The sequence below is a fragment of the Bison bison genome, unplaced genomic scaffold (genome assembly GCF_000754665.1).
Source record: "Bison bison bison isolate TAMUID 2011002044 unplaced genomic scaffold, Bison_UMD1.0 scf7180017864495, whole genome shotgun sequence".
In the NCBI taxonomy this organism is placed as follows: Eukaryota; Metazoa; Chordata; class Mammalia; order Artiodactyla; family Bovidae; genus Bison; species Bison bison.
Genome location: NW_011495054.1, coordinates 6,030,445 through 6,043,965, shown reverse-complemented (window position 1 = coordinate 6,043,965; position 13,521 = coordinate 6,030,445). Strand labels below are relative to the sequence as shown.

At 43.4% G+C, this 13,521-nt stretch overlaps 1 protein-coding gene across 6 annotated transcripts in view; it reads right to left on the bottom strand.

Annotated features, from left to right (window-relative positions):
- Window positions 1–247: 247 nt before the first annotated feature.
- Window positions 248–13,521, bottom strand: part of SIRT4 (sirtuin 4) — a 16,765-nt gene continuing 3,491 nt past the window's right edge. Inside the window, exons 1-6 of one of the 6 annotated variants that reach the window (XM_010828620.1) lie at window positions 9,126–9,171; window positions 8,698–8,812; window positions 5,582–6,082; window positions 3,226–3,520; window positions 2,713–2,925; window positions 248–633 (exon numbers count right to left, since the gene is read on the bottom strand). In XM_010828620.1, coding sequence (XP_010826922.1) covers window positions 2,773–2,925; window positions 3,226–3,520; window positions 5,582–6,081 — 948 coding nt within the window. In that variant the 5' untranslated portion in view covers window position 6,082; window positions 8,698–8,812; window positions 9,126–9,171 and the 3' untranslated portion in view covers window positions 248–633; window positions 2,713–2,772. Of the gene's footprint in view, window positions 634–1,132; window positions 2,448–2,712; window positions 2,926–3,225; window positions 3,521–5,581; window positions 6,083–8,697; window positions 8,813–9,125; window positions 9,332–13,521 lie in introns of those variants that run through there. The other 5 variants (XM_010828618.1, XM_010828619.1, XR_824217.1 and 2 more) reach the window with 5 other exon arrangements.

Sequence of the window (13,521 nt, the reverse complement as noted above, 5' to 3'; positions counted from 1 at the left end):
TTAAGAACCCACTTGGGAATTCACTGTTTCCTCTCTACAGACCAGGTTCAAGGCCCGTCTCATTCCAGCAGCTGAAATCAAGCAGAAATCCTTAGAGAACTGGGTCATAAAGCTACATTCATTTTCAGCTGATTAAAAAAATATAAAAGTACAACCCACATACCTAATGTGCTATTTAAAAAATGTTTCCTTTATCCCTTGGTTAGTAAAGAATTAATTCATATTATTGCTCATCATTTTTTTGAAAAAAAAAAAAGTATATCAAAATGATTCACTTAAATATATTTAACCATTTAGAATTAGAAATTAAGTCATTTCCTTCCCCCGACCCCCTTACTTAGGATATTAGTGAGATCCCTAGGTTAGCACTCTGGAGGTCATTCTGGTTTACATATTTCCTGGGCTCTTTCTTCTGCCTAATGAGATTTTTAAAAAGCAGTTTTCCTATCAAAAGAAACTGCAAGTCCATCTTATGGGGTAAATCTCATTAGCCTGAAGATTTTAACTCCTGAGCTCTGAAACCTGCTGGGTTCAGAGATGGTCCTGCAGAGAGATGTTGCTTTGCCGCCCTCTGCAGGCTACAGTTGGTAAGCCTCGGTCAGATAGAGGAAGCGGGGATGAATCCTTAGGTATCTGAAAAGAAAAGAAACAAGTTAATGCCAAAATAAGCCGACAGTGGGGAGGAGGAAATGGCTGTGTACATCAGTCCCCCATTCAAAAAACCATAGAATTTAGGGTATGTCACCTCTGTAAGGTGAAAACAGGATGTAAAACACTGCACTGCTTGATTCAACTTTTGTAAGAAAAGCTTTAGATTCAGTTACACCAGAATGTTAAATTTTGGTTATCTTGGTGGTAAGATTATGGGTAATTTGTATGAAAATCCTTTTTACTTATCTGTATCACCTGCACTTTCCATAATAAATATGTTTTATTCTAGTCATAAGACACTAGTTAAAAGTGATTGTGGGCTTCCCTGATGGGTCAGATGGTAAAGAATCTGCCTGCAATGTTAGATGCCTGGGCTCGATCTCTGGGTTGGGAAGATCCCTTGGAGAAGGAAATGGCTGCCCACTCTAGTATTCCTGCCTGGAGAATTCCATGGACAGAGGAGCCTGATGGGCCACAGTCCATGGGATCACAAAGAGTTGGACACAACTGAATGACTAACACTTTCAAAAGTGAGTGTGCCAAGGGGACTTCTTGGGGGCTAGCAGGGTTCTGTTCCTTGATCTTGATGCTCTACATCTTCATTAAAATAGTTTTAAAAAGTAGTTGTACAGGAACTCTCACACATAGCTGGTGGGGAAGCAGCCACTTGAGAAAACACTTTGATAGTTTCTTACTATCAAAGAACTAAAAACTAAACATATTCTTATCACGTGATCCAGCGATCTCATTCCTTGGTATTTGCCCAAATGAGATGAAAACGTATGTCCACAGAAAACCTCCACTTTATTCATAATTGCCAAAAAGTTGGAAGCAACCAAGATTCCTTCAGTAAATAAACAACAAATACCGTGTGAGTAAACAGGGGGAAGGAATGTATGGGAACCTCCTGTACTTTCTGCTCAATTCTGCCATGAACCTCAAAAAATAAAATCTGTTTTTTAAAAAAGTGGCTTTACTCCTCTGGGAATATATTAAAAACTACTGAATTGTATGCAGTAAATGAGTGAACTGTATGATATATGAATTATATCTCAAAGCTGGAGAAAAACCTTTTTCTTTAAGTGGTTGTACCAATAGTGAATATAGAGGTAGAGTACTAACACCTGCTACAATATGGGTGACTCTTGAAAACATTACACTAAGAGGAGCAGACAGACACCAAAGGCTACCTACTGTATGAACTGTCCAGGACAGGCAAAAACAGAAGATTAGTTGTTGTCAGGACCAGGGAGGGTGGGAAATGGGGAATCACTGCTAATAGGTTTTCTTCCTGGGATGATGAGAATGTTCTAGAAGTAGTGATGATTCATGTGTAAACTTTGTGAGTATACTAAGAACACATTAATTACATACTTTTTAAGTATACTTTTTAAAGGATGAACTTTATGGTATGGGAATCATATCTTAATAAAGCTGTTATTTTTGGTAATGGGGGAAAAGGCAATGGCAGATTTTGGAACATTGTCTTAAATAGCTATGTGCCTAGAATTCAAAACTCATTGTCTTTCCAATATCGCTTAACATACATAAAAAAATTAAGAATGGTTTCATTTAAGAAACCATTTCACTTAAGTTTAAACCATTTCACTTAACCATCAAGAAACCATTTCACTTAAGTTTCAGTTAAGAATGGCCATACCAAGACTTCCTTATTGGTTCAGTGGTTAAGAATCCATCTACCAATGCAGGGAACAGGGGTTCAATCCCCGGTCCTGGAAGATTCCACGTGGTGAAGGGCAACTAAGCCCGTGCCACAACTAGTGAAGCCCTCCTGCCTAGAGGTAACAAGAGAACACAACACAATGAGAAGCCCCTGCACCCCAACGAAGAGTAGCCCTCACTGGCCACAACCCAGAGAAAGCCCCTGCAACACAGCTAAAAATAAATAATAATTTAAAATGGCCATCCTTTTTTTTTGACCACGCCCTTTAGCATGTGGGATCTTAGTTCCCTGATCAGGTATGGAACCATGCCCCCTGCAGTGGAAGCATGGTATTGGACTTGAGTAGGAACTGGAATCTGGTATCTAAGGTTTTTTACCCTTAGCAGCAGAATTAAAGTGAAAGCCCCAGTTTCCGGCTCCAGAACATCAGGCTGTGGTCAGCGTGGGTCTATTAACGGCAGCAACTCTCCACAACGAGAATCCAGTTTCAGAGATGCCAGGTCATCGGACCGCGTGGGCCCAATGTTCAGTATCACGATGGGCAGCTTCTTCTCTCGGGCAGTGAGGATGAACCTGTAACCTGAGTACACCTGTCAGGGCAGAAGAGGAAGGTGAGAGCTCTTTAGACGCAGAAAGAGCTGGACCAAATAGGGAGCCCCTCCAGGGTAAAGCCAGTTCAGGAGACATGGGTTTGATCCCCAGGAAGAGGAAATGGCAACCAATTCCAATATATTTGCCTGGGAAATGCCAGGCACAGAGGAGCCTGGCGGGCTACAGTCCATGGGGTCAGAAAGAATCAGACAAGACTTAGAGACTAAACCACCACCACTACCACCAACACCAGGGCCTCCCAGCTTGCAGTCAGTTACCAGTAACAACAAGCCAGTTACCTGCAAGGATGATCCCACCACCAGGAGGGAGTCAGCTTCTTTCACCCTCTTGTGCACAAAATCAACCTTGTCAGGCTTCACCGTGTCCCCGAAGAAGACGACGTCTGGTTTCAGGGGGCCCCCACATCGAGAGCAGGATGGGACCTGGAAGCTCTGTACCTCCTCCTCGGTGAGAAAGACATCGCCGTCGGGAGCCAGGCCGTGGGCCTCGGCACTCCAGGTTGGGTTCAGGACTTGGAACCGCTCCTGCAGCACCCCACGGGGAGTCTGCTCCCCACAATCCAAGCAGAGGACCCTGAAACCACAGAAGGGCCGACTGACCTGGGGGAGGCACAAAGCTGCCAGAGACCTTTCATCCCAGCCATCTCCAGCTCCTCCATCACGATGGCTTTCTCTCCCTGACACCCCCCGTTTCCCCTCATTTTATTAATATCTTGTCATGACCTCTTTAGCTATCACCTTCCTTCCAGTGCCTGCCAGCCTTCTAGAACAAAATGCATTTGTTTCTTCACCACCCACTCCCTGCTTAAATCTGCTGCAGCTCACTTTTATCCTTAACATGACTGCAAAGACTTTACCAGATAATTTCCTTAGTCCTGAAACCAGGGTTTTCCAACCCCCTCCATCTTCTGCTCTAATCATTTGCTGTAATTATCGCTGCCCATGAAAATACTTTTCCAGGAGTTCCCTGGTTGCCTAGTGGTTAGGATTCCAGGCTTTCACTGCCAGGTCCCAGATTTGTTTTAAAACATTTAAGAAAATGGGACTTCCCTGGCGACCCAATGGTTAAGACACCCCACTCCCAATGCAAGGGGCACAGGTTTGATCCCTGGTTGGGGAGTTAAGATCCTGCATGCCACACAGCGAGGCCAAAGCGGGAAAAAAGAAATTTAAGAAGAGATGAAGAGAAAGGATAAAGTAGACTTGATAAAACTCTTTGAATCTGGGTGATGGTACGTGGGAGTCCATTATATGACTCTACTTCTGTGGATTTTTAAAATTTTCATCACAGAAAAAAACTTAATGAACCCATAGCCATCCCCAGCTCATTCCCTGACACTAACTTAGTCTGAGTCCTTCTGGCTGACCTCCCTGAGCCACTCTTCCTAATCCTGTCCAGCCTTCCTCAAATGCTATTTTTATCATATTGCTTTCTTGTTCAGAAACCACCAACAGCCCCCTTTGGTCTCTCACAACAGACCCAAATCAGCACTGCAAGATTTTTAAATGCATCCAGGATTTGGGTCTAGCCTTCCCAGACAAGCTGATTTCATACTAGTCTCCAAGGAGACCAGTCCACACTCTACAAAAGTTCCCTTCATATGGAAAGCCCTCTTTCCCTGCCTTTGTCAAGTTAAACCTGAGCTATTCTCCAGCCCCATCTCACCTATAAAAGCTTTCTTGATTACTCCTGTTTCTCTGAACCTGTAAAACATGTCTATCAAGGACCACATAAAATAACAGTCATGTGTGGAGTTGTTTGTCATTAAACCTGGTATTTTCGGGTCTCCCCAAAAAAAGATTACCAAATTCTCACATATTATATTTTGGTATTATTTTATATATATATATATATATATATATATATATATATAATGCAGACCACATTTTATATTTTGGTTTTGACCCCTCCACACCGGCAAGGAGCACACCAGTACACGCCACATGTTGCAGGCACCCAATAGAGTTTACAAATGGTGGACTGATTTCAGTTCGCAGAGAACTGTTTCCCAGGCTTAAAGATAAGGAAATGGGCTCCAATTAGCTACAAGTTACAACCAGGGCTACGTATGTTCACTTCATCAGTCTTTATTGGGTCCTGGCTGTCCTGTGATCTATGTGTCTAGGCACTGGGGACCCAGCTGTTTGTAGCACATGCTGTTTGGTGGTCTGGTCACAGTTCCCTGGGAACACTCAGAGGCCACCTGCATACAGATCTCTTGTAAATGGCTTCCTAATTCTCTGGCCATAGAAGCTTTCCTGCAGGAGCAGAGTCAGTATTAGGGAGTTAATTCTCCCAGAGTCCCCCTCCACCAGTGAAGGATGGGAGATGATGGATAAACACCCCAGGTCCCTTGATTTTCAGTAAGATGATTCTGAAACTGCTGAACAGTCAGAGAGCCAGCTGCCCCAAGCAGTAACACATTCATTAGCATAACCTTTCCCTAGCTCGCCTATCTTCCCTGTTTCACATCCCATTCCCTCACTGAATTTGCTAGGATCAACTCCAGAGTAAACAACTTCCTCCTGAATCATTTCCTCATGGTCTAGGGAAGACAGCAGTGATCAGCACGGCCAGGTCCCTGCTCTGACGGAGCACACATTTCTACATTCACTGTTTTAGGTTTTCCCGTACCTGTGCATGCATCCGTGCAGTTCTGTTAGGCGCTGACTCCCTGCCTTGGTATGCAAGGCATCCACGTTTTGGGTCACCAACCAGTGCAGCTTTCCGAGTCTCTCCCAGTTGCTCAGAGCCCAGTGTGCAGGGTTAGGCTGGTGGGAGGAGAACTGAGGCCAGCCCACAAAGTTTCTAGCCCAGTACCGCTGGCGGACGGGAGCGCTCCGTACAAAATCCCCATGCTGGATAGGCCTCCGGTCTGTGCGGGCATAAAGTCCCACCTTTTCTGACCTGTAGTCTGGGATCCCTGACTCGGTGGAGATTCCTGCCCCGGTCATTACTAGGAGCCTCTTGGAAAGGGTGATGAAGCGTTGTAACTCTTTGACCTTCTCAGGGTCCAGAGGAGGACTTGGTGGCACAAATAACCCAGTGGATCTGAGTGAGCACTGCTGGCTGAAGTTTGCCCTCCAGTGGACTTTTGCTGTCCTTTTGAAAGTTAACCCAAAGCTCATCCTCATGCTAGAGAGAAAAAAAGCATCACAGGAGAAACTGTTTTTTTTTTTTTTTTTAATTACTTGTTTTTTTATCTATTAATTGTTTTTTTCTTTTGCCACATGGTACATCCCATAGGATCCAGGGACCTTCCCTGAGACCAGGGATCGAACTGGTGCCCCTGCACTGGAAGCTCAGAGTCTTAACTACTAGCCCACTAGGGAAGTTCAGAAACTGGGTTTTAAAAATCAAGATAACCAAGAGAAGGGGGGTGGGGCAAGATGGGAGAGGGGATTAAGAGGTACAAACTTGATCTATAAAATAAATAAGCTATAAGGATATATAGTACAACATGAATATAGCCAATATTTTATAATAACTATAAATGGAATATAACCTTTAAAGATTATGAATCACTAAGTTGTACACCTGAAACTTTCAACTAAATGTAAAAAAGTTTTTTTCTAAATATTTATTTGGCAGTATCAGGTCTTAGTTGCAGCATGTGGGATCATTCAGTTGTGGCATGTGGGATCTAGTTCCCTGACTAGGAATTGAACCTGAGCCCCCTGCATTGGGAACATGGAGTTTTAGCCACTAGACCACCAGGGAAGTCCCTAAAAATTTTAATTTAATTAAAAAACATACAAAGCGGATGAGTGAATAATCAATAGGTGGAGTATATAAATAGCACAAGATTAACCAAGAGCTGTTCATTGTTGAGGATCTGTGTTAGATCCAAGGATGGGGCTTCATTACATTACCTATCTCCACAATAACAAATACAATTTTCAACAGTAATTTCTTAGAGGAATGTTTGGATGCCCTAGTGTGCCCTGGACAGTGGAAGTACAGAAATGCCAAAAGTCATGAAAATGCCAAGAGCCAAGTAAAATATACCCATATTTTATAAGCTCAGGAGATATGATCAGAAAATCAGAAAGGACTTCCTTGGTGGTCCAGTAGTTAAGACTCCCTGTTTCCAATGTAGGGAAACTGCAACATTCTGAGCCTACATGCTCTGGAGCTCAAGGGTCGCAGGGCAAGGAAGACCCCACGTGACACAACTAAGACCCAACACAGCCAAATAAATAATTTTTTTTAATGAGAAGAAAGAAGAATGGAGAAGTTTGAAGAGAAGCTTAAATATGGAATATTTTGCCTTCATGGTAGACAAAATTCCAATATCTGGATGATATTAGCAATCATATAGTATTTGGAGAAAACTATTTGAAACAACTAGACATAGTGAACAAGGGCAGGTAACTTAAAACGTATACCTCCCTCCTGTTGCCCTTGACCTAGACAAAAATGACAGCAAGGGCACATGATTATCAACAGTACAGCAGTAAACAAGGGCTAAGCTTAGCCTAAACTTACATAGACAAACCTTAACTCTAGGCAAGAAACTAAAAGAAAAGCCTGGGTAACATCCTTATTTAGTGCCCTTCTCCAGGGGTTCTTCCTGATCCAGGGAAGCCCAAACCCAGGTGGCATTAGTGGTAAAGAACCCGCCTGCCCATGCAGCAGACCCAAGAGATGCAGGTTCGATCCCTGGTTTGGGAAGATGTCCTGGAAAAGGAAATGGCAACCCACTCCAGTATTCTTGGCTGGGAAATCCCATTGTCAGAGCAGCCTAGAGGGCTACAGTCCAGAGGGTCACAAAGAGTCAGACATGACTGAGCGACTAAACAACAACCTTGTTCACAAAATAAAACGTATAGTTTTATTTCATGATAGCTCAAGCCTATCTTGTCTTCCTGGTCTCCTAAGAGCCATAGCTCTCCTATGCTCTGACCATCAGATGGGTATTAATTATGACTGGCAAATCTGCCAAGGCTTTCTGCATCCAAGGGAAACTGTATGTTTTGGTTTCCTAAAAAAAAAAAAAAGGAAAGAAAAAAAAGAGGAGGAGGCCTCTAAAAAATAAAATCTATTTTAAAAAGGAGGGAGATAAAATGATAAAGCAGAATTCTAACATAATATAAGAACTATTCTGTCTCTCCCAGTAACACCTGGCTGGTCAGAACTGAATTTCTTACAAACTTCAAAAAGTGAGTGGTTGGGACTTCCCTGGTGGTCTTGTGGTTAAAAATCTGCCTTCCAATGCAGGTGATGTGGGTTTGATCCCTGGTCCGGGAACTAAAGTAGTATTCCCTGGGTTTGACCCCTGGGTCAGGAAGATCCCCTAGGGAAAGAAATGGCAACCCACTCCAGTATTCTTGCCTGGGAAATCCCCTGGACAGAGGAGCCTGGTGGGCTACAGTGCATGGGGTCACAAAAAGTTGGACATGACTGAGTGACTAACACTTTCAACACTTTCTGGGAACCGAGATTCTGCGTGCCGCAACGAAGACCCGACACAGACAAAAATAAAAAATATTTAAGTCCTTTAATAGCTCATTGTTAACCTATCTATGACTCCATCTAAAGACGTCTTTATCAGAGGAACATATTTATATTTTTAGTTAAAACCATCCCTTGGGGGACTGTGTGTCCCAAAAACCTACTTCCCACTTTATAAATTAAAATTATCTTATTTCTTCATAAACTAAAGAGGCATATTTGAGCTCCAGTTTAGTTGATGAAACTGTTGCTTAGACTTCTCAGGATTTTATTAATGTAGTTAAGCACTCGCCTACCTTTTATTCTATTTCCCTCACATTCTATTAGTTTACCCTCAGTTGCAAATACAGATGCTTGGACGCAGTGAAGAGTCGTGAGACATGACAAGACAGTCTTCCTCAGCTTTTCTAGCTGTAAAAAAACAAGGCCTTGACATAGATTTTGATAAAACGTAGACATTCTCCAGTGACACTCACCCCATACGTAAACATTATTTTATATTGGGCTTTCCAGATCTGGGATCAGGACCCTGACTTTCCAAAGTAACACGTGAACAGCTAGACAAATACAGGTTCCCGATTCCTGAGACCAAAGGGCTCGGGAAACCCTGTTGAAAACATGCTCAACTGGAACAACTGCTCTCTCCCAGGTCCCACCAAAGGCAAAGAAGAGAAATGGAATCCACAGTTTCTAGAAACCTGCAGCCGGCACAGAACACACTTACCTTCCACAGCTTAAGGGACACTTTACGCCCAACAGGGACAGACGGGCTATATTTGCATTTTGGGAAATGTAGTTCATGAAGCAGAAATGATGCAAGAAAAACTACAAATCCCACAGTCCTTTGGGCTTCACAGCTGTGGGACCCAGATTGTCTAGTAAGGCCCCCTGTTGGCCTTCTCTGGTCGGAGGTTTCAAACCCAGGTATGCGATGTGCAGCTGTCTCCTAAGCCATCATGTTTTTGAGAGAGAAGCGGTTAGTTTAGATGCCAATGTCCTGAGTGCAAAATAGTACATCCAAGGACTTCCCGGATGGTCCAGTGGCTGAGACTCAGGGCTCCCAAAGCAGGGGGCCCCAGTCGATCCATGGTCAGGGAACTAGATCGATCATGCATGCCTCTCTCATGCCACAGCAAAGAACCAGCATAGTCAGATAAATAAATATTTTTTTTAAATAGTACATCCTGTCAATTACAAATTGGCACTTGCAAATTTGTAATTGCAAAGAGCTGCAAAGAGCATTTGCCAGCGATTGAATAAAAACAAGGAGATTGAACCCTGTGCTGCTGCAGCTATTGACCTTCAACACCCCCTAAGGGAGTTCAGGGTGGAGTGAGGCACTCTGTGCTCCAGGGAATCTGGTGGGACAGGTCTTTAGATACATAGATATTTTCAGGAACTGATTTCATGATCCCAATTTTTGCCATCTCTTCCTATCTAGAAAATCACTAAATCCCTTCATGGTGCATCACTAACAGAACACCTTTTGTAAGCTCCCCTTTCACCAGAATCTTCTATATTAACCTTCCCTCACTACCTCTCAGAGCAGTCTCTCAGAGCTACCTGAGGTGCTGTCCACCAGGCTGCAGTCCTCATTTTACCCCAAATAAAACTTAACTCGCAACTCTCACGTTGTGCATCTTTTTTAGTTGACAATCCAAGTAGGAATTCACTCTCTCATTAGAAGCTTCAGCAATGGATCTAGGTTTGACTCATCCTCAACTTCAGTGTTTACAATCCTTCCCACGCATCGAAACGGAATCAGGTTCCCACCATGCAGTGAGTTGTGAAGAAATTCATTCACAAATGTCTAGAAAACTGATTACAGTTGAAAGGAACAATTAAAGTGAAATATAATACACAGGGACTAATATGATTATACATGTGGCTTCTCCAATTTTATTTCTCATCTTATGTTTTTATTAAATTAACCAACACAATGCCTGAGTCTTACTTCCAAAAATTCTGATTTAACTGGTCTGGGGAGACACGGGCACCAAGCCGTTTTACAAACTTCACAGTTGTTTCTAATACGCAGCCAGTGAGAGCCACTGATTTGTAGCGTGGCCTGGATAAGACATCAGTTGGTGCTTTAGAACACATCAAAGAAGAAGACCACTCTAAGGAACCACTTCCCCCATTTTAAAACGAAGTGAGGAAAATTCTCAGATGGTCCAGTGGTCACGACTCAGAGTTTTCACTGCTGATGGTGCATGTTTAATCCCTGGGCAGGGAACTAAGATCCCTCAAGCCACTGGACACCGCCAAACGAAACAAAACAACAACAACAAAAAACTGAGGCCCAGAGAAGAAATATGAAAGCTGGAGTCAGAGTTTACTCTCATTGAATGCATAGCGGTAAATATTGGTAAAGTAAGTTCAGTAGTTTTGAAGCAGGAGGTAGATGCCCCCCACTCACCCACAAGGAAAGCGATTTGAGTTTATTTCCTGTATACAGAAACTCCAAAATATCAATAGCAGTATAACCAAGAGAGGAGGCTGGCCCCTGCCCAGATGAAAATAAGAGACCACATATTTCTCATCCTTCAAGTCAAGGCAACCTTGACTTCCAGACCAGAAAACTCTTTGGAGGTCAAAAGAGGAATGATGCTAAATTTACCCATAAGTTTTTTTGGTGAAATCCATCCTGACAGAGATTCATGCGCACACATTGGAAGATAGTAAGAGGCACCGAATAGGGACTCAGAACTAGGCAAATTGAAATGACTGGCCAAAGGAAACCCAGAAGAAATGCCTCATATGAGTGATTCAAGCTACCATGAGGTCGCGACTCTGAGTCCACCTGTGTGTCTATCTAGACGTACTGTACTCTTTTTTCCTCCTAACAAACATTTTACTTGTCTCACTACTTTTCGTCTTTGGGGGAATTCTTTTTTTGCAAAGCCAGGGCCTTGTCACTCATCACTGGTCTAGTAGTTAGGATTCAGCTCTCTCTCTGCAAGACCCGACCTCAATCTCAGGCTGGGAACCGAAACTCTGCTTCAAGCCACTGCAGGCCGAGGCTACCAGAGATCACTCTGGGAGCAGTACCTCCAGTCACACCTCAAATAGGTCCCTGGGCTGGGAGAATCACCTGACATGAATATTTTGTGCCTTAGTTAACCTGACCACGCTGGCTGAAAGTGAGTGAAAGTCGTTCAGTCATGTCTGACTCTGCCACCCCATGAATATACAGTCCATGGAATTCTTCAAGCCAGAGATACTGGAGTGGGAAGCTGTTCCCTTCTCCAAGGGATCTTCCCAACCCAGAGATCGAACCCAGGTCTCCCACACTGCAGGTAGATTCTTTACCAGCAGAGATACAGGGAAGCCACAGGGAACCCTGGCTGGAAAAAAAAAAAAAAAGGATCAAAATGTAGACTGGAAACTAAGGCAAAAAATTATAATCCAGAATATTTTCTGCACAAATGAGTGTTTGATCAAAACCTATAGAAATGTCAAAACATGACATTACCCCCATCTCAGGCCAATATTATCCTGGAAAACTTCATATCCACATTATTTCCTCAGTTCTCCCAGGGGAATAAGCATCATTAAGAGACTGGCCAGGAACACAAGATTATTGTGCCTTTAGGCCCCAAAGAATCTCATGTTCTGGGGAGAAGTTAGCTGAGTTTTCCAGCTTTCTTAGTCTGGGAAGTCATCTGTGGAGGATGAAGTCATTCAAGACAGCTGGTGAAATACAATTTCCCTTGGTAGCTACCGACAGGCTGTAATGAGCCACCCAATCGAGACATTCTCAAGGGCTGAGAAGTTCCTTGGATGATGCTAGTCTTTGCATTTCTCACAAATCCACTGCACCAGGCATTAATGACAAAGTCCTCTAAGTTAATCACACTGTTAGTCTTTTCTTTTTCTCTCTGCTGTTTTTTCCTACTCTGGCTGTGGAAAAAAAAAAAAGTTAACTAGACATCAGCATCAAACAGGTCTTTTTTAGAAAAAATTTTGGCTGCAATGGATCTTTGTTGCTGTGTGCTGGCTTTCTCTAGTTGCAGAGACTGGGGGCTACTCTGTAGTCGAAGTGCACAGGCTTCTGACTGCGGTCATTTCCCTTGTTAAGGAGCTGGGGATCTACAGCATGGGCTCAGCAGTGTCCCACGGGTTTAGTTACCCTGCAGCATGTGGGATCTCCCCCAACCAGGGATGGAACATGTGTCCCCTGCATTGGTGGGCACATTCTTAACCACTGGACCACCAGGAAAATCCCCAAACAGGCCCTTTTATGTCAGTTTTACATCTAGTTGATGACTACATAAATATTCAGTAAGCAATACATTGAACATTTCATGTTTGAAGTTTTTCATAATGAAATGTTGGGGGAAATACAATTTTCTCAGAGACTACCGTTTTCATCTTCAGATCAGATCAGATCAGTTGCTCAGTCGTGTCCGACTCTTTGTGACCCCATGAATCGCAGCATGCCAGGCCTCCCCGTCCATCACCAACTCCCGGAGGTCACTCAGACTCACGTCCATCGAGTCAGTGATGCCATCCAGCCATCTCATCCTCTGTCGTCCCCTTCTCCTCTTGTCCCCAATCCCTCCCAGCATCAGAGTCTTTTCCAATGAGTCAACTCTTTACATCAGGTGGCCAAAGTACTGGAGTTTCAGCTTTAGCATCATTCCTTCCAAAGAAATCCCAGGGCTGATCTCCTTCAGAATGGACTGGTTGGATCTCCTTGCAGTCCAAGGGACTCTCAAGAATCTTCTCCAACACCACAGTTCAAAAGCATCAATTCTTCGGCGCTCAGCCTTCTTCACAGTCCAACTCTCACATCCATACATGACCACAGGAAAAACCATAGCCTTGACTAGACGAACCTTTGTTGGCAAAGTAATGTCTCTGCTTTTGAATATGCTATCTAGGTTGGTCATAACTTTCCTTCCAAGGAGTAAGCGTCTTTTAATTTCATGGCTGCAGTCACCATCTGTAGTGATTTTGGAGTCCAGAAAAATAAAGTCTGACACTGTTTCCACTGTTTCCCCATCTATTTCCCATGAAGTGGTGGGACCGGATGCCATGATCTTCGTTTTCTGAATGTTGAGCTTTAAGCCAACTTTTTCACTCTCCACTTTCACTTTCATCATGTGGCTTTTCAG